The sequence below is a fragment of the Uranotaenia lowii genome, chromosome 3, assembly GCF_029784155.1.
Source record: "Uranotaenia lowii strain MFRU-FL chromosome 3, ASM2978415v1, whole genome shotgun sequence".
Taxonomy (NCBI): Eukaryota; Metazoa; Arthropoda; class Insecta; order Diptera; family Culicidae; genus Uranotaenia; species Uranotaenia lowii.
The window spans coordinates 355,520,447-355,545,195 of NC_073693.1; the positions used below are offsets into that span (position 1 = coordinate 355,520,447).

At 34.2% G+C, this 24,749-nt stretch overlaps 2 protein-coding genes across 2 annotated transcripts in view; both read right to left on the reverse strand.

Annotated features, from left to right (window-relative positions):
• LOC129756302 (uncharacterized) overlaps nucleotides 1–2,954 on the reverse strand; it is a 29,608-nt gene extending 26,654 nt beyond the window's left edge. Inside the window, exon 1 of the mRNA XM_055753144.1 lies at nucleotides 1,992–2,954. Within this exon, the coding sequence (XP_055609119.1) occupies nucleotides 1,992–2,189 (198 nt within the window). The 5' untranslated portion in view covers nucleotides 2,190–2,954. The remainder of the gene's footprint in view (nucleotides 1–1,991) is intronic.
• The window catches only part of LOC129756308 (V-type proton ATPase subunit e 2-like), a 404,689-nt gene that overhangs the window by 244,518 nt on the left and 135,422 nt on the right, over nucleotides 1–24,749 (reverse strand). The gene's annotated exons all lie outside the window — the stretch shown is intronic.

The following is a 24,749-nucleotide window of genomic DNA, read 5'->3' on the forward strand; positions in this document are numbered from 1 at the left end:
TTTTCGATGACAATTTGGTCTCATACGATTGATATTTTTATTACGAACATGTCGTTCCAGATAGAGCATGAATGCCCCACTATTAAAATATTCCGCAATAACAAATTTTCCCCCAATCAGCTTCCATTCAACGACAAGCCAATCACACGTGTGTGGTGAAGAAAGTCCCATCTCCGAAAATAGATCGAAAATGTCTTCATCTGGTACATGATTGGCGCGAAGCATCGTTCTTTATTGGCCTGGGAAACGAATCATATCTCGTGTGATTTTCTTTTATTGAATCCCCAGCGGAGCACCATCGCATGGTGTCAACAAACCCTGACTTCTAGCTTCAATCCAAAGGGTTCGGCAGAAGATCTAGGGACTCGTAAGCTTCAGCTAACCCGGGACACCAGCATAAGCTACCATCGAGTAAAATACTGAATCATCCCCCCTTTCCCCCTCGAAAGGCGAAAGTGCGGTGTCGAATTTCTCTCTGATCTAGCACCTCGTCCAAATCCATCCGGGCTCCCATACCAGAAGAAGCGTCCTACAAATTAAATTTAGATAAAATCCCGATTCAATAAACAAAATTCGATGCCAAATGAAACGGAACGAAGCAGCACCTTTTCCTCAAAAATCCATCCTGAAACGGGACCGTCCAACTTTCTCTCTTTCTGAGATAATCCCCCCGTTCCTAGGCGGGGAAAATTTTGATTCTGTTTGCTTGCGTATTGGCCCTTCCGATGGCGTGTTAGAAAAGGTGATGCTGCTGCGTAAAATATTCAGTAAGCAAGGTCGTTGAGCTCTATTTTCCAATAATTTAATTCTTCACCCGGTTCAAACTTCCTCCCCGGGCAAGGAACATTATGGAACAAGGTAAACATCATTAGCATTCTTGGGGGGGCACCCGCGATTTATTTCCTGGGCAAATAGTCAAACTTAATGGGAATTTGGTAGCTCTGATCCGGTGGGAATTTCCCCGAGGAATTGATTTGAAAGATGGGAAGGGGAAACTCGAATTGAAAAGGGTTTGATGTTCCTTAAATTAACCTTCCTAGTGAAGACAGCTAGGAGTTGATAAATTTGATTTTTAATCGATGAAATAAACTTCCTCGGATGGACTTTTTGTTTGTCGTATTCGATGACATTATGTACCTTTGATGTTGAGCAATGATTTTTTTGTGAAATAAATGAGATCACTTCAAAAGCTTACAATTGAAGATGCTACTTCAGATTCTAATAACTCTCATCAAACTTTTTGGTTACTTTTTCTTGTCTATAAGGTGGATATTTGAAATTAAAAAAAAATAGATCTAGCACATACAAAACTCTTTAAACTAATTTATTTGCAAAAATTGTTGGATCATCATAGTTGAAAGCTTGATTTTCAAAATTTAAGACCAAGAAATATTTTTTTAGGTTGTTTTTATGTTATATTGATAGTTTGAAACATTTTCAAAATTAAGACTTTGAAAGCACCTAAGACCAGTCTCAATTATCTAGAAACTTTACTTAATTACTATCACGTAACTTGATTAAATATTCCCTCTTTTCAGTTACAAGAAACTCATAAGGACGTTTATCCGAAATTGGTACTAATGGAAAAATCGTAAAATATTCCTCGGGACGGTCCTTTATACGGTTTCAATCGAATTGAAAGGGAAAATTTCTTAGCTATGCTAATTTGATTCCACTTAATTTTACAACGTTAAAAAAAGCTGAAAAAACGACAGCCCAGACAGCTTAAGAATGAAAAAAGGCGAAAAAGAAATCAGAATCCATGCTCACCTTTTCGAATCGTTTGACCTTTTCCCATCACCCCAATAAAGGGTACGTTAAACCTTCGACGAGGTAAGAAAAACGAAACCCCGAAAGCTGTCATTTCGATAGGATAATAATACCCATCCCCCCCATACCTTATCGAGTTTCGCAAAACAGCTTAACTCTAGTTTTTCATTCAAATCCCACCCCGTGAAAATGGAAAAAAGGCAAAAAATATCAGAACTTACATTTTTCATCACGCCTCCCGAGTTGAGCTGATTGTGGATCTGGTCCGGGTGTTGCTGCCTCACAGGTGTCGATGTCACTATCATCCGATGCTGTTGAGGATTCCCATTGGCACCAGCCGTCGATTCGTTTTCCGATTCCGCGCCCGAAACGGCGCTGTTATTCAGCTTTCGATATTTCAACAGCCCGAAACGAAGCATTTTGAATCCTTGAGATTTTTTTTCGGAATTGTTGCTCAATTCCCGACTTCCCACGTGATTCGTGTCGTCCGGACTCCAGCCGGCAATAATTGATGCTTTACTAGCACCACCGCTTCACGACATCCAACAATTGCAATAAATTTGCACTCAACAGCCCTACAACAGAAGCGAAAACCAACAGACGAAATAAGGGCGATAAAAATCTCTGTTTATAACACTTTTTTTTTTCAAGAACGTGACTCCAACCGACAAAAAATCATCCCCAATTCGGTTGTAACATTTAAGATTTTTCCTTTTTTTTGACAAGGAGGGGGCTGCTGGTTTGTACAACCTTTTCGCACAAAACTTTTCCGGTTGACCGGTTCAATCACCGCACTTTACGACTGTTTAGGGACTTTTAAAACGAGATTTTCCACTTCTCGGCACACGTCGTCGTTAAGTAGCAACTTGGCGCGACAGTAAATTTCCGTCTCCGTGCGCGTTCTGTGCTTAATGGTCCTCTAATTAAAACTGTATAGGAATGAGATCCGTCTGAATCTGCCAGGCAGCAAACGGCCGTACGTTGTTCAATTCAACGAGCAAAAAAGGCGGACAAAATTTGAACTTTTCCGAAAAGTTTTCCTTTTCACCTTTTCACACTTTTAACGAACTGCTGCACTAACAAAAAAAAACTAACCAAGAATACGCACGTGTCCGTTTGGGCCAAACGTTAACCAAACGAAGGTTTTGCGCAATTCCCGAAAAAAGCGACCGATCCTGACAGAGACTCGAACTAGACTGAACATTACTCTACGAGCCAGACGGTGGCGATGCCTCATCACCATCCGTAGCTATGTTTTTGGTGGTTTTTCCTTTTCCACATTTCCACCAACATAGGTTTATGCTCCGTTGTTTACCTCGACGGTTGTTTGTTAGCGACGGTCCTATGTGCAACAGGATGATGCGAAGAGAGAACACAAAAAGGAATATGCTCTCATGTTTTCGGACACGTGCTTCTTGCGCTCTCTTGTTTATGATAGCACAGCACAGCACTATCACTGAACCTCAAAAATACCCAAACTTGAGATCTTTCCCCGCCAACCCGAATGAAACTCCCTCCCTACAGGTTTGGCTATTGGTGGCATAACCCAAAGTCAAGATCTTAAAGGAGAACTCATCCCCCAAAATCTGATACCGCAATAAAATGGAAATCAAAATAAAAAAAGATTACTGCAGGTACGGGAATCACATCCATACCTGCAATGGCTCTGCGATTACCATCTCAGGATGCTAACCGCTCGACCACCGAAGAGTTGTTGAGAAAGGCAGCTACATCATCGTATATGCGAGACTTTCTGCGAATGAAGCGGGAATAAAAGTTATCCCCCAAAAAAAACAGTTCTTCGCTTTGAACTTACCCCCCAAACCTAAATCTGCCACGATGGAGGTAACAGAATCAGATGCGCTTACAACAAAACCCCCCAAAAAAACAGTTCCCCGCTTGAAGGACAAGTTTGGCTTATTGGCAAGCTGTGATTTTTTCACAAACTTAAGTTGTCAATCTTGAACTTAGGTTTGGCGGGTGGCAGTTCTCAAGTTTGGGTATTTTCGATTTTCAGTGATGGAAACGTTGCCGGGCGCTCTCTCATATGCAAGAGAAAAGAATAGTTTATCAGGGTTGAAGTCGATTCTGAAAATATTCTAGATGAATTCTACACAAATTAACGAAATAACGAAGCATACCCCATTTTAGATTTCGAAACAACATGATGGTCATTTGAAAAAAATAGTCCTTCACTATAAGAAATCTTTCAACACATATCCGGGCCGGACAAATGGGCATTTGATTACAAATTTGTCACCAAAAAACTGGGCAATGTTCGAGCTAATTTGGTCAAAACCCAGGAATTACTCAGCAAATATCGAGAAAAAAAAACTTGAAAACAAAGTTTTTCATCTAAACTTATCAGCAGATTTTAAATCATATTTTAGACTTCCATAAATTCCGCATAAAAATAATTACTACACAATTTGTTTTTTTTTATTGATTTGGCAAATAAGGTGAATCTGGGCAAAATCCGGGCTTTTTATGTCCAAGCGACCGAGCCGGACCAGACTTTTTCCTAATTTTGTAGGGGAGAGTGGGTTAACGTTGGTCATGGGGAAACGTGGGCCACTCTAAATATCTCAGCTGTGTGTTGAGATAAAAATCTTCATCCAACTGTCATCGTCGTAACTTTGCGTAAGCATGTTTTTCTATATGTTGTTGACTTATGTACGTATCACTAGCCTGGTAAAATGTACTTACATAATTACACAAGCACCCGCAAAATTGCATCCGTGGGAGACCTAAAGTATATAACAAAAATATGCTCGTACGCTTATGATCTTAGTTTTGTCATGTTCTTTCACGTGGAAAAGGAATTTTTGATGAAACATGAATAAGTCACACAAACGCAACAAATTTTCAAATCATTGCTTGTGAATAATCGTGGGCCACATTTTGTGGGGTAGCTTGGGCCACCTATATTTTGGTTTTTTTATACACATTCAGAACTTAAAATACGTTATTACTATCTGTAAAGTTTTTTTATGCCAATTGAAAAGTCAAGAAAAATATGTTGTCCATCTTTTCTAATGCGATAGAGACCAACATAAATCTTATATAAGGAATTTTGCCAAAACGTTCGCGAGACAGGTTTTAGGAACTATCCGATCATACCCAACTCTCTTTTTTATTTCCTCATCTGAAATTGCTTTAAAATAACTAAATGAATTATGAAATTTCAGTTTTGGGTCATAAACTTTGAACGTTATCTAGTTAATTTGGATTTGGTTGCCCAAGTTTTCCCACAGTTTTTCAAAATCCAAAAAAAAATGACTTTTTTTTTAAAAAGTCAGAACTTGGGAAATTAACGTCCTTAAACAATTTAGAAAAATGCCTAATGATACCTTAAAAATGTAGAAAACCTTTCCATTTAGTTATGAAGCAAAGATAAAAAGTGGCCTATGATACCCCGCTCTCCCTAACATTTCATGTAAAAAACCTTAAACCTAACTTTTACCTCAGAAAAGATATTCAATGTTATGCATTAAAAATATTTCAAAATATATATATTTTTTAATTTTAACGTTTTAGGATGAAAATAAAAAAATTCGCAAAAAGCTGCTTTGCATAGCCAATGAATTTGTTGACTTATTCAATCTTGACGAAATAAAATTTCTTGAAACTTGTGAAAGCTCTAGCCAGCAAACCTGCCAATTTTAAATAATTTTCATTGAATTCAAATTTTAGCAAAGAAATGAATCGTTAAAATAGGCAAAACCAATAATAAAAGACAAACTTAATTTCAAGCTGATTCCATAAAATGTGTTGCGCTAAATCAGGAATCAACCAAATCATCTCAAACTTTCACTGATGTTTAATTCACTTCAGGAGCAAAATCGATGAAAAACTATCGAAACCATACTAATTAACATTAATCAACGTACGGCATATGTACGTGTAGCATAGGGAAGCACTGCCGAATTTGGGTGATGGTTTTGCATAAGTACAAGTGGAAAGCAACTAAAATTTAACCCTACTTTTGATAGACCTTGCGGATTTTTCTTAAGGAGAGAAAGAATCATAGTACATGGAAAATAACAGATAGGCCATTGCGCTTAACCTCACTCGAAAGCTCCGTGTATACTGTATGTACACAGCATGCTTGCATACCAACAAAAATAGTTATGAAAATTTGTCAGTTTTATATGGGAAACAAATAAAATTATTAATTTCTCCATCGATAGCCATTCGATTCTTTTGAAAAGGGCTTCAGATTAAAGATTGATTCTTCAGGCTCATCTGAAACTATTTTTTGCATTGGATTTTCGGATCTGAACCATGAGTAATGAGCATTCAAAAGTAATTTTCATCGTTGTCCCTCTTTTTTTGAGAGCAAGCAATGTAATATTTTCTTTTTTCCATGTTGAACATTTGATAACTGATCAAAAATATTTCGTATTTCTGTGATGAAAAGTCAATTTGGTTGAATTTTTATCCAAATCACAAAGGAAAAAGGTAAAAATATCGTCAAATTTTAGTTTTAAATCAAGAAAAAGTTCAGTGCATATTTCATTTAGCGATGTTGAAAAGCCAAATATTGTTCGTTGCATTAAAATGCACCGGTTCATATTTTTCTCATAATTTTATTTCTTGTCAATTTTAAGAAAAGTATGATTTTTTTGATAAATTTCATACATTTGCCAGTTTTTTTCCATAACTATTTTTCGGGCCTCTTACCAATACGTTGAAAGAAAGCGGAATGACCTACCTTGTTGTAGGGTACAGATGAATAGGTTATAGATTTAGAAAAAATAATATAATGAAAAACTTGCAATATCTGTGGCAACTGAAAATATAACACAAACTTGTAGATTTTCATTTCATCGTGTATTCGTTTGAACGAAGAATTGACGAAAAGTAGAACGTTAAGTGAGTGAGAGTGAGAGAGATGAAAAAACGAGCGACGAAAAAAAGTTAGTTGAGTAACGAATTTTCAGGACTATAGACGCGGTTCAGGACTATAGACGCGGTAGTTATTTGTTACGTCGATGATAGCAAAGAATCCGACATTGGCGCAGTTGTGACTCCAAGGATTCAGTAAGTATGGTGAGAAATAAAAATAACTGTAAAACATAAAAGATAGAAAGAAAAATGAAAATTTAGTAAATATTCGTACAGTAAATAAGAAGTGAAAAATAATAGCGGCTTCCGCTACAAAATATCCATTTTGTTTATGAACCCTAAATGCGTTTTTGAAAAAAGGATTCCGATGAGAAGGCATAGTTTCTTGTAATTAATTGTAGAAGAGCTTCGATGGGAAGGCGAAGTTTCTGAAAAAAAAAGTTTTGGAAAAAGAGGACTTCGATGAGAAGGCGAAGATCCTTAAGAGAGAAAAAAGTGATTGGAATAAAATTGAAAAAAAATTAAAAGGACTTCGATGGGAAGGCGAATATCCTAAGAAAAATAATTAATGCATTGAAAGGACTCCGATGAGAAGGCGGAGATCCTGAAAAAAATAGTAATTAAAGCACAGAGATGATAAAAGTAACTCAAATAAAAAAAGGACTTCGATGAGAAGGCGGAGTTCCTGAAAAAATCCTAATAAAAGTAACTTAAAAATAAAAAAAGGACTTCGCTGGGAAGGCGAAGATCCTAAGATTCGCATTCAATCGTTTATTTATACTCAATAGTTTATTTTACATAATAATTCAATAATCATAACGAGATAGAAAAAATGCCTTAGTCAAAATCATTCTTTCAATTACAAAAATAGTTCTTATGGAAATGAAAAACAAGTAACAAATCTGATATCAAAAGTCATGAATGTTATTGTCAACTGATGATAATAAGTCAGAGTGTATAAATAGCAATATTCAAACGTTTTCTATTTTTTGTTGTTCAATTAATTTAAATGAAACATTTATTTTCCTTACCAAATGCAAAGTCATAAAATGAAGTTTGGATTCTTCACTTGAAAATATTTGAATCTCAGTCTGTAATTCCGGAATATGAAACCTCCAGGGCAATCATTTTTTTGCAATATGTTTTTCTTAAATCTGAAATTTGAGTGAGCAAAAAAAAAAAGAGAAATAATTAAAATCAAGAAAGTGGAATGTTAACCTGAAGTCTGAATCGTATAAATGAATCAACAAAACCAAGAAATTTGATCCAAGATTCTGGATCGGGATCACAATTTAAAAGAATATGTTTGAATTCTAATATGGATATGGGATCAAGTTCTGTTGTGATGAGCTTATTTTAAATTTCAGTCTAAAATATGCATCTACAAATTATTTCTGAAACTTTAATAGTAAAGTATGTCATCAAGATCTGACACTGAATATTTATTATTAATTTGCACACCATTTCTTCAAGTTTCATTTCAATCCAAAGATCAAGTAAGTTACCCGAGATGAATGCTAAATCTGATTTTTACAATTTAATTTTGAAGGAAATGTCCAAAAAGAATAGAAGAAATATTATGAACTTTTTTCAATTTTTATCGGTAAATGATTTTAAGATTTGATGTTTGTTTAAATAAAGATAAGAATGATTTAAAAAAAAAAAAAAGTGAAATCTTGATCTAAGTTTTGATTGAAGTCGTTGATTGCTAAAGCATTTGGATTCCACAATTATCAATTAAAAGACATAATCAGAATCTTCCTCATTATAGTCTAAACATTACGGAATCAATGTCAGAAACTAACAATTGTTAAAAAATATTAACACCGATATTGAAACCACTTCCAAAATACTGAGGCTCAAATACGATCAAGAAACTTGATTCTAAGTCCTTTATCCAATACTAACATCTTAGAATATAGGGTTATTTTTTTTTACATATTCGAGAAGTTAATGGCTGAAAGGTGGCCTTACCTAGAAAAATTATTAACGGAACGTTGATTGGCATGGTTTACCAGATGACCCGAGGTCCCAAATAAAAAAGCCATTTTTTTTAGAACCTTTATACTATACATTGAAATTGTAGCCATTTTCTCTTTAGCGAATATATTTCTACGCTGTTGTTGTTATAATGTAGAATGCATTTGGGAAGGATCCAGAAACTTGATGATACAAAAATGGATTATTTCTGCTACTCGCAATTGAATCTTCGTAGATGCTACTTGCTCAGATTAATTTATGCAATTGTTTGTATGTCAAAGATTCTTCATTCCAAAGTATATTTATCTGCATCATCATTGTGATATTCTCACTCGTTCGAATGTCGATGGACCTCAGTTGTTCACGTAGTCATTAACGATAACAGATTTTGTTTTTTCGGCATGCTTAAAACGTTCGTGAGGAAGCATGAGTATATTGAAATAAGAGCGTTTGATGCTCATTCTTGTCGCCAACACTCCGATGTACGTACGTAGGACTTCACAATAATCGTTTTGCAAGTGATTTTTGTCAGCAATTTATCTTCGAGGAAAATACGAATTCACAGGAATCATAATTTTGTTTTGTTATGGTGGACGACAATATTTTGATTAGACCGGAGTGCACAAGTTTGACAAATGGATCTACGAGTCCTCTACTGTAGTTTCGTTCAAGATTGAACACAAGTTATGAGTAAAATATTTGATAAATACACTTGAATGAAATAACGTTTTAAAACTTGTAAATTTTCATCAAGTGAAATTCATTGGATAATATAAAAATTAAATAATGTAGCAGTTCTGATTTTCAAACTATCAGATAATAAACAGCACGACCTTACAACACAATTAAAAAAATAATTGTACACCATAGGAACATTTTTTTTAGAAGGAAAAATGAGCGTATTTTAGTAAGTATAGTTGTAATTGAACGAGAAAAAAATCAAACAAATTAAATGAAAATGTAATATAACAAATTCTTCATAACATCACTTACTTTAAATTTGAAAGAGTTCAGGATATCGACACAAGTTAAATATCTATGCAATACAAACTGCTTCCAAATCGTTAAAAAAACTGAAACTGTGATGTTTTAACATTTTGTTGAGAGTAGAGGAGGAGAAGATTGTAGGGTACAGATGAATAGGTTATAGATTTAGAAAAAATAATATAATGAAAAACTTGCAATATCTGTGGCAACTGAAAATATAACACAAACTTGTAGATTTTCATTTCATCGTGTATTCGTTTGAACGAAGAATTGACGAAAAGTAGAACGTTAAGTGAGTGAGAGTGAGAGAGATGAAAAAACGAGCGACGAAAAAAAGTTAGTTGAGTAACGAATTTTCAGGACTATAGACGCGGTTCAGGACTATAGACGCGGTAGTTATTTGTTACGTCGATGATAGCAAAGAATCCGACACTTGTATATTTCAAAGTACTATGAGAAAGAATAACTTTTCGATTCCATCGGCTCCAGGCGAGGCATGCTTAGTGTACTACTAAGAAGTGAATTCAAAAAAAATGCAACACTTTGTTTTGTTAAAAACTTCTGAATGTATGAATAAAAATGGATGAAATTTTCAGTGAAGCTACCTACTAGCACTGACCACACTGACTGGACACTCGATTGCAATTTTTGGCTGCTCGAAAAATTAACGAACAATGTCGATACCAGAAGCGCTTCAATCGATGGTGTAGCCCGGCTGGAAAATTGAACAAGACATTTGAAAAATATCGATCAGTTCAGACTACTCGAAAGGGCTTAAGAGGTTGGAGAACATACTATTAAGTCAAATTTTTATGCTCGAATTGCTGCCACGCAATGTCGACGGTAGGAGGCTTCTAGACAAAATATGAACGGAGTTTTGTTCTAAGTGTCATGTCAGTGTGATCAGTGCTACTAGTGTAATGTTTACATGTCTAGCGTAACATTTCAAGAGGGCGAAACTGCCAAATGTAAACAAAACGAGTTTACGGTCATTCCGGATGCACGCGGTTGAACTTTACCTATCAAACGCGGTTTCATCTTAAAATTACTTAAAACTTACAAAAAATTGATAAAATCAAATGGGCGAAACTTCATGTTGATGCATTTTCGTTGGAACGTGAAGTTACGCCTATTCAAAATGGGGTTAATTTTTCTATTCGTGTAGGGCCAATAGGCGTAACTGAGTTGACCGTGTGTGACAAAACGGCCTAATTAGTTTTTGCGTGTGAGACCAATGGGCGTAACTTCAAAACCAAAACAAAAACGGCCGATCAATTGGGCGAAACTTGCAGGCGTAACTGAAATCGAGAACATAAAAAGGCGAAACTCGAAAATCTCGGAAATTTAGTGAAAAAAGTTAAAGATTTTGATAACCAACGAACAATAAGTGAATATAATGCATTTTTTTTTTATTTTGTTGAACAAAAAGTGGTCGATTTTTTAAATAGGATTTGATTAGATGTTCCGGAATTTCCAACGCGATTTTCTCTTTTCTACACTGCAAAAAATCCACACTTAAAGCATATATTTTTTCACACATACGTTGATTTATTTCATCACTATGTGATGCAAATAAAAATTATGTTGCAGTTTTAGCTTATATTTGGATAAAACATGAAGTTTAAAAGTTGACACATAGCTTTTATGCCTATCATCTTTGAAAAATTTCACCCATTCAAAATGGCTGAAATCGGAATATAAACACGAGGTTCCGTAGAAACAAGCAAACTTTGATTGAGCCAAACATTGTTACGTGAGTATTTTTTAAAATAAAATCCAATTGGAACCTTTATGACGCAAAGACCATAGAGCACATATTTATTAAATTATATCTTTCTCCCGCAGTAAGTGAGCTACACTTAATAAACAAAAAGCACCGTTATTGGCGTGAAAATTGATCTGCTCTTCCACAACAACAAAACGTAGTGCGCTGGAAAGACAATAACATGCAAAACGGATTTAAGAAGGTGAGTTTGGAATTGAATTCATTTATACTGTATTTGTTTTCTCCACTCGTGGAGTGTTCCACCGTACCCGATAAAAACAAACACAAATCGTCGCCAGTGTATTGCTATCTCACTCACTCACACGCTCTCTCGCAACACTGGCAAAATTATCGATGGGCCACCGTCCGTAAGCAGAACTCCGACAGGTCAAAACCAGTGCAACACCGTCCGAATAAACAAACAGTTTGACAGCACCTAGTGGTGCACCAGTGCAACACTAGTGCAACACTCGGCATAAACAAATACGGTATTAGTTGATTTGTGTTAAACATATGTTCATCTGTTTTCAGATCAAAATTCTCCAACTTCTTACTCGTTTACGGTACAGAAGAAACAGATGCTCGGTCACCGATATAGGACAAAAGTTAGGACGTTGACAAATAATGTTATGGATTTAAATGTTTTTTATTAATAAATTTAAAAATTTTGTCTAGCAAATATTTCTGAACATTTTTTAAACACCGGGTGGTGGATAGGAGAAAAATTATGAACTACAATGTGCTGCCTACTTTTAGGCGTTTTCCAAACGAATATTTCACACATATAACGTCTATGTGTAACTTTTTATAACATTCATGTGTCGCAAAGAGCACTGAAATATTTCCTTAAATATATGTGTGGCACATAGTTTTTAATTGGGAGACAAATTGCAAAAATCTATATAGGCTCACACATAGCCACAATGTGTCGATTTGGTTGAGTGTAGCTAACTGCTAGTTTCGCCTTTTTAAATGTTACGCTAGATGTGCAAAGTTTTGCAACGTTCTGTAAAGTGGTTTTCGAGATATCGTCCAATACGGAAGGCCATTGAATATTTTTTTAGGCACGATCACGAAAAATTCAGGAGAGTTCCAGTGGAAGACTCGAAAACAGCTGGAAATCAATTATTCGACTTAAGTTCATATGGTAAATCGTTTAAGGGGTCCTAGAGGATCTAAAAGTGTGCTAATTTATTCTTATTTTAACTATTCATGAAGCGAAGATGATTGATTCCATGAAGGCAGGGAATATTAGAGGTTTCATCAAGCACAAATAAAAAATTTCGATTGGAGAAGTGACAAAATATTTTTTTCACTAGTTCATCTAACTGAATAATAAACATACCTGACTTCATTTCTGCAAGAATGAAAAGCTGCCCGTCGTAAAAATAAGCAAAATACGGTGGTCAAATCGTGCGCAAAAAATTGGAACCGCAAGCGAGGATATATATTGGAAAATTTCGCAAAAGACAGTAAAATGAACTCCTCCAGCAAGTAACTTTTCTTGGCAAGTCTCACCTGGATGTTCCGGAGATGAACAAAGAGAAAAAAAATTGATGTCTAGCACTTGAGGTGACTGACGATCTGTGAACGCTGAAAATAAGTCCGTGTTATATAACTGTTGACACATTGAATGGCTAAATAAGGCTATGGTCATTTAGAATCCGGTTACACACGTGTGTATTCTAAAAACTATTCAGTTGATCAAAAAACTGTATATGGAGGAAATGAAGGTGTTAATATGATATTTAATGTAAAGATATAAATAAAATATTTTCTTGTTGATTTCAAGAAATATTTTTACTTCAACATAAAAGCCCTTTTTTTTATCTTTGCACACTTTTTTCAGTCAAAACCTTTGCAAAATCATGATATTTTACACCAAAACTTCTAGAAAAACCAATTAGAATCTGATTGGAACCTTTTTCATGAGTAGGCATCTCGAAGAATTTGACTTCTTAAATTCGGTTTAATCATAAATTTTCTGGTCCATCAGAACACATCTGTCACATTGCGTAAAAACCGGTTGCACAGATTGCGATCCATAAAAGTACTCATTTTTGGTTATTTGCTGGGTATCTATTAGACAGACTATACTTTTTGCCTGCCGGAAACGGATTTACTGCATTGTTTAGGGGTCTGAATTAAGTTATACCCAATAACCATAGACTTTTTTCCATAGTTGTGATCAAGGGTTCCACTACGATGCTTGGTTTGAACTTCGTGAGCATTCTAGAGTTTCTTCTTATACTTCTCAACCATTTGGGTTGAACCGAAAACCAAAAATTCAGAAAAAATCAACAGTTCATGAGTTCTACAATCAACAATGAAAAGTTTCCAAGGAGATTGTGCAAAATTATTTTTATCATGGCTTTTTGCGTTGTAAATATCTCAAACACACGTAAATTAAAAAAATTGAAATAAATAAGCAAGAAAGTCCTTTTCATAACCATCACAACGCTGCTAAATTTTTGCATATCCGAGCTCTGTAACGTAGCTATCATCGAAATAAAGTGCCCGGATACTAAATGATCATAGCTTTATACAAAAAAGGTTGCTTACAAATGCGCCTTTTCTCCTGAATAACACTTCCATATATCCTAAAAGTAGATATCTACTATGTTTTGGTTGGATCTGGATGGTGCAATTACTCGAAAAAAGAGGGGAAGTGATTAAAAGTCAAATATGTTGTTTTTGTGTCAGAACTTCGAACAAATTTAAAGTTTTGAGTAGTTTTGAAAGTCAAACATCAGGGACAGAAAAAGTAATAAAAAAAAGTCTTGAATTGGGAAAAGGGTGGTTCATAGCATGCATTATAGATGGCGCACGTGGCGCCCAAAATTATGGTCGATTAACTTCTTCATTGGACGCTATCTCCAAACCACAAAATTTGCACATGTGAACATTACAAGGTAGATTCATTGAAAATTTCATTAACTTTCATTAATGCATCCAAAAAAAATTTCGAATACACTCCTTAAATTTCGGAAAAAAATGCGCGCCTATTAAGGGCCACTGTTTTCAACATGGGACACATAAATGCAAGGTGGAGTCATGTATCATTCCATGCTTACATTTAAAGCCATGTTGACGTTGTTGCATAGATTGAGGGGTATAAATTAAATGAAAAAAAAAACATAATTTTGTGCTTGGAATCCGAAAAACATTGTTAGATAATCATGGTTTTTCGGAGTCAACCTGGAAAAAAATCTTCAAAACTGATTTGTACCTGCCCGAATGCATAATTAAAGCTTCTGAAAAACCGAAATAATGTTTAATCATTTAAAGCAAGTTCTAATAAATTGACTTTCGGTTTTCGCAATGTTAAATAGAATTATTGACACTTTGACTCTGGACTTTTGAAAGTGACTAAGCACTTTTTAATAATGGTAAAACTAGATTCGGCTGAACGTAACAAACCAGCAGCTTTTGAAGATATTTTGGTTGTATGAAGTAGATGACCATATTATAATAATTTTCCCTTTTTGTTGTCTCAATTCACTCCATTTTAGGTATTGACTTTGAAACAAACTCTCCTTATGCGCGTCTGAGCGATTCCGAGGTATTTGTTTCATGAGTTTTTTTTTTCAAATTAAAAGATCCGGTTGTAACCCGATTTTTAGCGTATCGAAATTTTGAAATTAATTGTTCTGATAATACTGGTACAATAATCAAGAAATTTTTAGATGGAGTCTGTAACTGTAACTGTAGTATAGAAGTCCAAAATAAAAAATAGAAGCTAGCTTAACAGATATGGTTCGCTTAAATCACTTCAACATAATAATGATGCCTATAAAAAGTGTAACTTCTCCACTTTGAATTTGATAACCGGGCTTATAAAACACAAAATACATTTCACCCCCAATAACACCACACACGCAACCGAGTGCACCCAAGCGTCAACACGCGCGTTTTACGATTCGATTTTAAATACATTATGATACCACCATGAGTATGTTCAGTACCATACCATAAGCGCCTCAAGAGATGGAGATAGCACGAAATAAACATGACAACCCTCTTTCTTGTAGCCCATTAATTACCGGCGCGGCGTCAATTCGAATCGGATGAAACACTTTTCATTTCATGGAAACCCCTTGGTACACCTTCAACGTGTTTTTGGAAACAAAGAAAGAGAAAAACTCGGAAACTGATAGGAAAAATGTACCTTCGAAGCCTATCTAACTACCTAACACAACTCGTTTCGTTATCAATATTGGGACTCGAGAGGCGTCACGAAGCCCGATTACAATAACTAATGCGATAAAACGCGGGTACCCATCCTTCAAATCGGCTATTTGCTGCATTAAAGCGTTGATTTGGAAAAAATAGCCCTCCGTAGCATGACTATCGGGCGTAACGAACAAAACCGTTGGCTAGGCGCGTTATTCCGGAAAGAAAACAACCCCAAAGGCATTCCAAACAGGACATCAAACTCAAGTTAGCTTAAGCTATCGGAGGAATGCAAATGAAAGTAATCAACAACATCTATGCTTTGTTTTGTTATTAGCCCAGTGAGTTATTAAGATTGACGAATGGTCGGAATCTGGACCACTTGAATACGTCCATCTTAATTTATAAACATTTTCTAGATTCTGTGAACAAACGCTCATTGCATTTTCCTCCAACCATACATTATCTAACGCCTTAATTTAGACATTAAATTGTTTGGAATACATAATTGCATCAATTGATTAAATCGGTAATTATAAGGGTATTTACAAGGCTGTTGCAGTCACATTAACTTCATTTAATCCACGTGACAAAAAAAAGAACTTTTCCTCGAGGGAAGGCTTTTGCATTTCGAGGTATTTTCTTCTCAAATTTACCCACCATAGAAAATATCCATATTGGTTTTGTATTGCATCGAAATGCGACAACAATGCACCGTAAGCCCTAGCTAATCCATCACTGCATGCACGCCCTGCGCCGAGAATTTTAATCCTGGATCGAACAGAAAGATAACTGAAAGTCTCCGGGAGCTGGACCGAAAACCCAGTGCGGTAAATATTTCTGGTGCCATTATTGTTTGCTATTGAATGATGCTTGTGCGGACCATTAGTGAGTCCTACAGTGACTTTGAATGGCTGCAGCCAAACATGCGTTTCTATTCTCTTGATGGCTAGTTTACAAGAGATTAGAAGTGCTTTCATTGAGATATCGTTTTTTTGTTGTTGTTGAGATCGATGTCACTCGGCCGGTCGAGCGAAACCCGCATGGATTGATGTGGGCATAGATATGGAATTCGTTGGAATGTGACAATTTTCCTATGATTCTGTAGAGTTGCATTATTTTTTTCCGGGATTTTCATCTCGAAATCATTCATCCCTCGTAGAAATGCATTCATTTATTTAAGGGGGAAGTAGGGTCTAACTCTAACACTATCAAAAATCGATTTTTTATTTATTATTTATTTTCTTATTGTAAAACATTTCAAGAATGTTGTGTCAAATTTTCAAGTCAATCGAAGCAAAACTGTAGAAATTATAGGCCTTTATCTCCTCTTATCTAATACTGCATCATTTTTAGAGTAGAAACTTCAAACGCGTTTTTCTCGAAAGCACATTTTTAAAGTCAGTGGACATCGTCATTTGAAAATTACTTCACCGATTCTTTTCAAATTTGGAACATATTTTCTACATATAAAATGCCAAACCCCAACGATTTTCTTTTTTTTTACTTTGGGAATTTTTTACAGATGAAAAATGGCGGATTTTTTCGTGAAAAATCGTAGTTTTTACTTCAAACAGCCACAAAAATTTTATAATTTTTTTTTTAAGTTAAATAAATTTGTTGGGGTCCAGAAAAATATCTATTAAAAATATTTTGCTCTGATTTTTTGACTTCAGATGATTCTGTGTTGAGATACAGTGTCCACCGAAAATCCTGTTTTCTAAAAGGCATCCTCGAAAGTGCTCCGTCACCGGCTCATTTGCAAATTTTTGCAATTTTTTTTGGCGATCTGTAGAGTAGTTTTTAGAGATAGCTTCTAATGAATAAGTTTATTGACTTAAATAAACTACCGTTCTTTAAATCAAGGTTAGTTTTGTTGACGTTCTTCGTTTCCTGGAGTTTGACCTTCAGAATAACTCAAAATTTTCTGTTTTCTCGAAACTATGACAAGTTTTGCAGATTGTCCAGCTTCTGCACGAAAACAACATTATTAACTTTTTATCACTCCATCACAGTTTTCGCTTAACGGGATGAATCCAGATCCAACCGAAACAGAGTATTAACTTTAGGAAACCTTTGAAAGTGCCATGGAAGGAAAATGGTCGCTTTTTTACGTTAAAATTTAAGTTTAAGATACTTTTGTAGGTATTTTTTTGGTATACTTGGCCGTTAATTTTGTAAATCGTTATGTACCACTTATCGATTTGCATCCTCCACAGATCGGCAATCAATTTTAGAACTAGATATAATTTTTGTTTAATTTTTCCTTCTTCTCCGGAATATTCAGGCGAGGCTTTTCAATGAAAAATATCTGACAGGAGATCCACCAGGTGCCCGCTAGAAAGTTCATATAGATTTCTTTCACGAAGTTTTTCAGAATTTTACCACACTAACGTCTACCTTTTTGCTCGCGATTTAACCACCGTACTTTCTCTATTTTACAGATGGCAAGCTTTTTTATCATTAGACACGATGTTTGGTCTGTTTTTTTTTTGTTTACTGGGAAAATCAGACAGAAACGTTGACCTGATCTACCACTTGCAATTGAAAGGTTCGAATGGTGCCTTGTTGAACCCTTCACTTCCCATGCCTTCATTGGAATTAATAAATTCATATTTTCATGATAGATTAGTATAACTGGTCGCCTTCGTGCCGTAAACAAGAATCTCCTTTTGCGCATCGTTGTTTTCGTCTTCCCTCTTTCCACACGCTCGTTTTCCAACCACTCATTCTAGGATAGTTAAAACCCCAATACACGCATCGTTACATCCCTCCTTTTTTTAAATTCCAACTCATCCAACATGTTTCAATCATGAATAAATTATAAAAATTTCAACAGGAGATATTATACGAAGAGTATACTGAATCATACTTCTCACCCCACAGATGTAGAATGTGACACTTGTGGGATCTGTCAAACCAGTCATTTAACTACAGGGCAACAACCTCTTGGGTAAACCTTCTTGATTCCAAAACATTACAATAAATTCAACTTTTAATGCTGCACCAATAATTCCTTTTCTCCTCAAGCGAACCAAAAAACACTGATCCGAAATTCAAAATAAATTGTGACTATGAATGGGTGTTCTCTGCTACCGATACTGTTATTTTTTTATATTTTGTTTGAAACCTTGTGGTTGTCATTAGCGTAAACGTTATTATCTTCTCCACCTTTTTCTGCATTGATAATTATGAGACGAGTCAGAGCTTTATGAGAAACATGAAGGCTGTTACATAAACACCTTTCCCGAATTAAACGACTTTTTACTGAATAGCATATTCTTTCCTCCACCTCACACTTAATTTCTTACTAAGAAATTTTTGTTATAACGCTCCAGGTTGCGGAGTACTATTCATGACATCATCCTTCTCCCCCAATGTATGAGGGGAAACATCCAAAGTCCTCTGTCTGCTCTCTTCTGATGCTGACTCCTCATCACCTCCCATTCGAACTCTAAGGGATTTTTTTGAGTAACGGTACTTATGATATCGTGTATCCTGCAAATCTTTAAAACCCTCCGCAATACTTCTCTTCCTTTATCTGTCCCTCGACTTAAGACCCAAGACTCCACACACAATTTCAAGACACATACTGAGACACAACAATACAAACCACATAGAATAGAATTGTGGTTTGGAGTGAACTCCACCCGATCCCACATGCTTTACAGTCATTCTAATGTTGACTCAGGATCGGCTCGTGTGCCTCAACCATGAAACTAAACAGCTTTGTCCCCGATTGAGTTTAACCCTGCAATGTTACAACGATCAACTGTTATATCCTTGACCTCATACCAAACACCAGTCTGCAGGACCCTCATATTATTCTTTATCAACAAACTCATTCGTAAGCCTGCTATTCAGTTCGAGTTCCAAGTAATAACTTACAATACAGCTATGTACCTTCAAAACCACTGTGGTCCAACAGCACTAATGCAATATCATCAGTATTTAACATCGGAGTTTTATTTCGTACCTATTGTTTTCAAACTCGCCATTCTTATCAAACTCGCAGTAATGCATTTCTATCACTCAGCAGTACATTTGAGCATGGAAATAATCCATCTCCCTCGGCGAGCTATGTGGTTACAGCACGAAGCAAGATGTCTTCCAAATCCAACAAATTTAACCACTTCTTCGTCAGTCGTAGCACCTATCGTCAGTATCGGTTCGGACAACACCAGGCCAGCCCAACACAAAACATTACCTCCGGGTACACCGAGGCTAGTTCCAGTGCACGAGCAGTCAAATTCTTTGTGCCATTTTTAAGGAACAATTTCAGTCCCAAATCGCCATGTTTTTCAGAGCACTTCCTTCCTCTGGGTTGTAGGTGGTTTCACTTCTCCTAGGACACTTTCGGACGCCATTTTATCGTATTCAAATTTGACTCATCTTTTTTTTTTTTTCGCTGCTTCCACCATCGAAGACAAATCTGAACCGTAAATCCTTATCCTTTAAAGTCTCCATCACAACTTACCCAAACAAATCCACTTCAAAAAAAACCCTTTTCCTTATCTTTTCTGGTTTTTTTTTATACCTCGTCGCCATTATAACTGGTCGTCTTCGTGCCGTAAACAAGAATCTCCTTTTGCGCATCGTTGTTTTCGTCTTCCCTCTTTCCACACGCTCGTTTTCCACCACTCATTCTAGGATAGTTAAAACCCCAATACACGCATCGTTACAATTAGTTAGGGTTTTTTGTCATTTTTTTCCTAAAGTACAACCAACCATGTTATCCATAAACAAAAATTTTGAAAAAAGTTTATAAATCTTTTCTCAGAAATTCAATTCATTCAGTCAATTTTATCTACCCATTGTTAAAGTCCATGTTTAAAAAAAAGTTGATATTTGTAAAAGAAACTGTAAGCGTTCGTACTATGAAAATATTCTTAGCAATACAACGCACTCAAAATTATGAAAACAAATTAACTCAATGTTGGGCAGAACAAAAATGTGTCAACAATCACTCTCAGAATTAATGATGTCCAAATCGACAATAAACTCCAAGTGTGTCAAACACTCAATAATTTCTTTACAGGCATTGGCAAATCTTTCGCACAAAATATACTAATATTGATCCTTCCTACGACTACTTGTCGAGAATTGATCGTATCTCTAGTTCAATTTTCTTACGACCGTCAACTCCTGCTGAAGTTATGCTGACGATTCAGTCATTGAAAAATAAAAAAAGCTGTGGACCGGATAAAATTTCGTCTAATGTTTTGTAAAACTACTCGGAGTCGTTTGGCCGTATTCTTTCGGAATGCTTTAACAATATTTTGGACACAGGAATATATACAGAAATTTTGAAAACAGCTAGAGTCACACCAATCTTCAAATCTGGAGACCCTACTGATATAAATAATTATCGACCCATATCCACTCTGAGTGTTTTCAGCAATGTCTTCGAAAATTATTAATAGGCAGAATGAATTCTTTTTTGAATGATAATAATGTGCTTTATCGCCTACAGTATGGTTTCAGATCAGATCTGGGTCAAGCACTCTGATTGCTATTAGTGAACTGGTCGATACAATAGTTGAAAACATTGATTGTAAAAATCTTGTTGGTGGTTTGTTACTAGACCTCAAAAAAGCCTTTGACACGCTTGATCATAATGTTCTCCTTGATAAACTAGAACGCTATGGAATCCGGGGCATTGCTAATGATCTCATCCGTAGCTACTTAATCGGTAGAAAACAATTTGTCTCTATTGAAGATGCGTTTAGTTCCTCAGAGATCCTTGAAGTTGGTGTTCCTCAAGGTAGCAACATCGGACCTCTTTTATTTGTACTATACATAAACGACATAAGCAAACTTCCACTTCATGGTTTACCACGTCTTTTTGCGGACGATACGGCTCTCTTTTACCCGGAAAAATGTCCACACACCATTATCAGAAATATGGAGGAAGATGTAGTGATCTTACATCAATATTTTTCTGCCAACTTACTTACCCTCAATCTCACGAAAACAAAATACATGATTTTTCGTTCATCACGAAAAGAGATTCAACCGCACAGGGATCCAAGTTTTTTAAACGATGTTGTTGAAAAAGTTGTTTATTTTAAAAATCTTGGAATCCTTCTAGACGAAAAAATAACCTGGCACCATCACATTGATAATCTGCAAAAAAAAAATATCATCTTTCAGTGGAATTATATGGAGAGTGAAAAACTTTGTACCGCGTCACGTCATTTTAAAATTTTACTACGCGTTTGTGCACTCTCGTTTAAATTATTTAGTAGCTGTCTGGGGTAGAGCAGCATTATCCTTGCTCTCTCGGCTACAAGTATTACAAAACCGATGTTTAAAAATGATTTTTAATCTTCCCAGCTGGTACTCCTCCAAATTACTTTACTCTGACAGATCTCACAATATCTTACCGTTAGCGCAACTATGTGATTTACAAACATGTCTTTTTGTCTTTGACAATTTAAATTCCTCTAATAATTTACAGACCGGTGTACGTTCTCATATCACTAGGCAAGCTAATCATCTTTTAAGATGCAGATCGTTTTACTAGCCTCGGGCAACGACGAATTTCTTTTATAGGTCCTACAAAGTATAACAACCTTCCAGAGCATATAAAAAACACCAATAGTCGGAACATTTTTAAGACCAAATCTATACAACATTTTAAAGAAATATCCAGCTTTTTATATATTTTCCTTACCAATCCTAATTATAAGTTTTATTTTTTTTTTGCTTATAATTATATGTATTAGTATTAGTATTAGTATAAAAAGTTATTTAATTATTTAATTTAATTCCCTTTTTTCTAAGTGGATCTCTTAAAAGGAAAGTTCTTTTCCTCTGAGATTCACTTTTAGTGTTATTTGTTTTGCTTAAAGTTACATTACCTCGCACATTAAATAAAAAAAAATGAGTTCTCGGCATGAGTAAATTTTGAACGCGATCTTAATTTCTTTTCTCTTGGCTGCCAGACGTGCCGAGAACTGATGTGTCCATTACCAGGAGGCTCAATTTGAGTTTTTTTTTTGTGGGGGAGTGTGGCGGGCATTTCAGGAAAAAAAAAAGTCCGAGCAATTGATTCAAAATTCAAACCATAATCAGGACGAACACTAAGTCAATTTGGTCGAAATTCAGAAATGATCAAAACAACTATTTCTTAAAAGGCTAATGAAAAAGACTATTCAATAACTGCAAATGCGATGCAAGAAAGCAAATTTGCAATTTTAATCATAATTTTTTGTCATTTTTGTCATTTTTGTCATTTTTGTCATTTTTGTCATTTTTGTCATTTTTGTCATTTTTGTCATTTTTGTCATTTTTGTCATTTTTGTCATTTTTGTCATTTTTGTCATTTTTGTCATTTTTGTCATTTTTTGTCATTTTTGTCATTTTTGTCATTTTTGTCATTTTTGTCATTTTTGTCATTTTTGTCATTTTTGTCATTTTTGTCATTTTTGTCATTTTTGTCATTTTTGTCATTTTTGTCATTTTTGTCATTTTTGTCATTTTTGTCATTTTTGACATTTTTGTCATTTTTGTCATTTTTGTCATTTTTGTCATTTTTGTCATTTTTGTCATTTTTGTCATTTTTGTCATTTTTGTCATTTTAGTCATTTTTGTCATTTTTGTGATTTTAGTCATTTTTTGTAATTTTTGTAATTTTTTGTCATTTTTTGTCATTTTTGTCATTTTTGTCATTTTTTGTCATTTTTGTCATTTTTGTCATTTTTGTCATTTTTGTCATTTTTGTCATTTTTGTCATTTTTGTCATTTTTGTCATTTTTTGTCATTTTTGTCATTTTTGTCATTTTTGTCATTTTTGTCATTTTTGTCATTTTTGTCATTTTTGTCATTTTTGTCATTTTTGTCATTTTTGTCATTTTTGTCATTTTTGTCATTTTTGTCATTTTTGTCATTTTTGTCATTTTTGTCATTTTTGTCATTTTTGTCATTTTTGTCATTTTTGTCATTTTTGTCATTTTTGTCATTTTTGTCATTTTTGTCATTTTTGTCATTTTTGTCATTTTTGTCATTTTTGTCATTTTTGTCATTTTTGTCATTTTTGTCATTTTTGTCATTTTTGTCATTTTTGTCATTTTTGTCATTTTTGTCATTTTTGTCATTTTTGTCATTTTTGTCATTTTTGTCTTTTTTGTCATTTTTTTGTAATTTTTTGTAATTTTTTGTAATTTTTGTAATTTTTGTAATTTTTGTAATATTTGTAATTTTTGTAATTTTTGTAATTTTTGTAATTTTTGTAATTTTTGTAATTTTTGTAATTTTTGTAATTTTTGTAATTTTTGTAATTTTTGTAATTTTTGTAATTTTTGTAATTTTTGTAATTTTTGTAATTTTTGTAATTTTTTGTAATTTTTGTAATTTTTGTAATTTTTGTAATTTTTGTAATTTTTGTAATTTTTGTAATTTTTGTAATTTTTGTAATTTTTTGTAATTTTTGTAATTTTTTGTAATTTTTGTAATTTTTGTAATTTTTTGTAATTTTTGTAATTTTTGTAATTTTTGTAATTTTTGTAATTTTTGTAATTTTTGTAATTTTTGTAATTTTTGTAATTTTTTGTAATTTTTGTAATTTTTGTAATTTTTGTAATTTTTGTAATTTTTGTAATTTTTGTAATTTTTGTAATTTTTGTAATTTTTGTAATTTTTGTAATTTTTGTAATTTTTTTGTAATTTTTGTAATTTTTTGTAATTTTTGTAATTTTTTGTAATTTTTGTAGTTTTTGTAATTTTTGTAATTTTTGTAATTTTTGTCATTTTTTGTAATTTTTGTAATTTTTGTATTTTTTGAAATTTTCGTAATTTTTGTCAATTTTGCCATTTTTTGTCAAATTTTGAGTTTTTTGAACGTTTTATTTATTTCTTCTCTTATGCAATTTGAAAATTTATACCTTCGTATTGGAATTGTAAGTGTAGCAATTATAAGTTTTTCTTTTTTTTTAAGTGTTTGTACTTTTTTGTTATACAGGATCTATTATAGAAATTTCGTTTATAAATAGCTGCCATGCAATCTGTAATATATTTTTTAAAACTTCCTCTGGTAACATCAATGCAAAGTTACTGTCATAAACTTATTTCTGAAGTTTTACAAAAATATTTCTTTCTGAAGCTTTTTTATTATTATTTTTGAAGCCTTGCTATATCCACTCTGTGATTACAAAAACAAAAATGTGTAAGGAACGGATTTTTTTATACCGAATCCAAACTCTTTCGAAACAATTACGGAAACTTA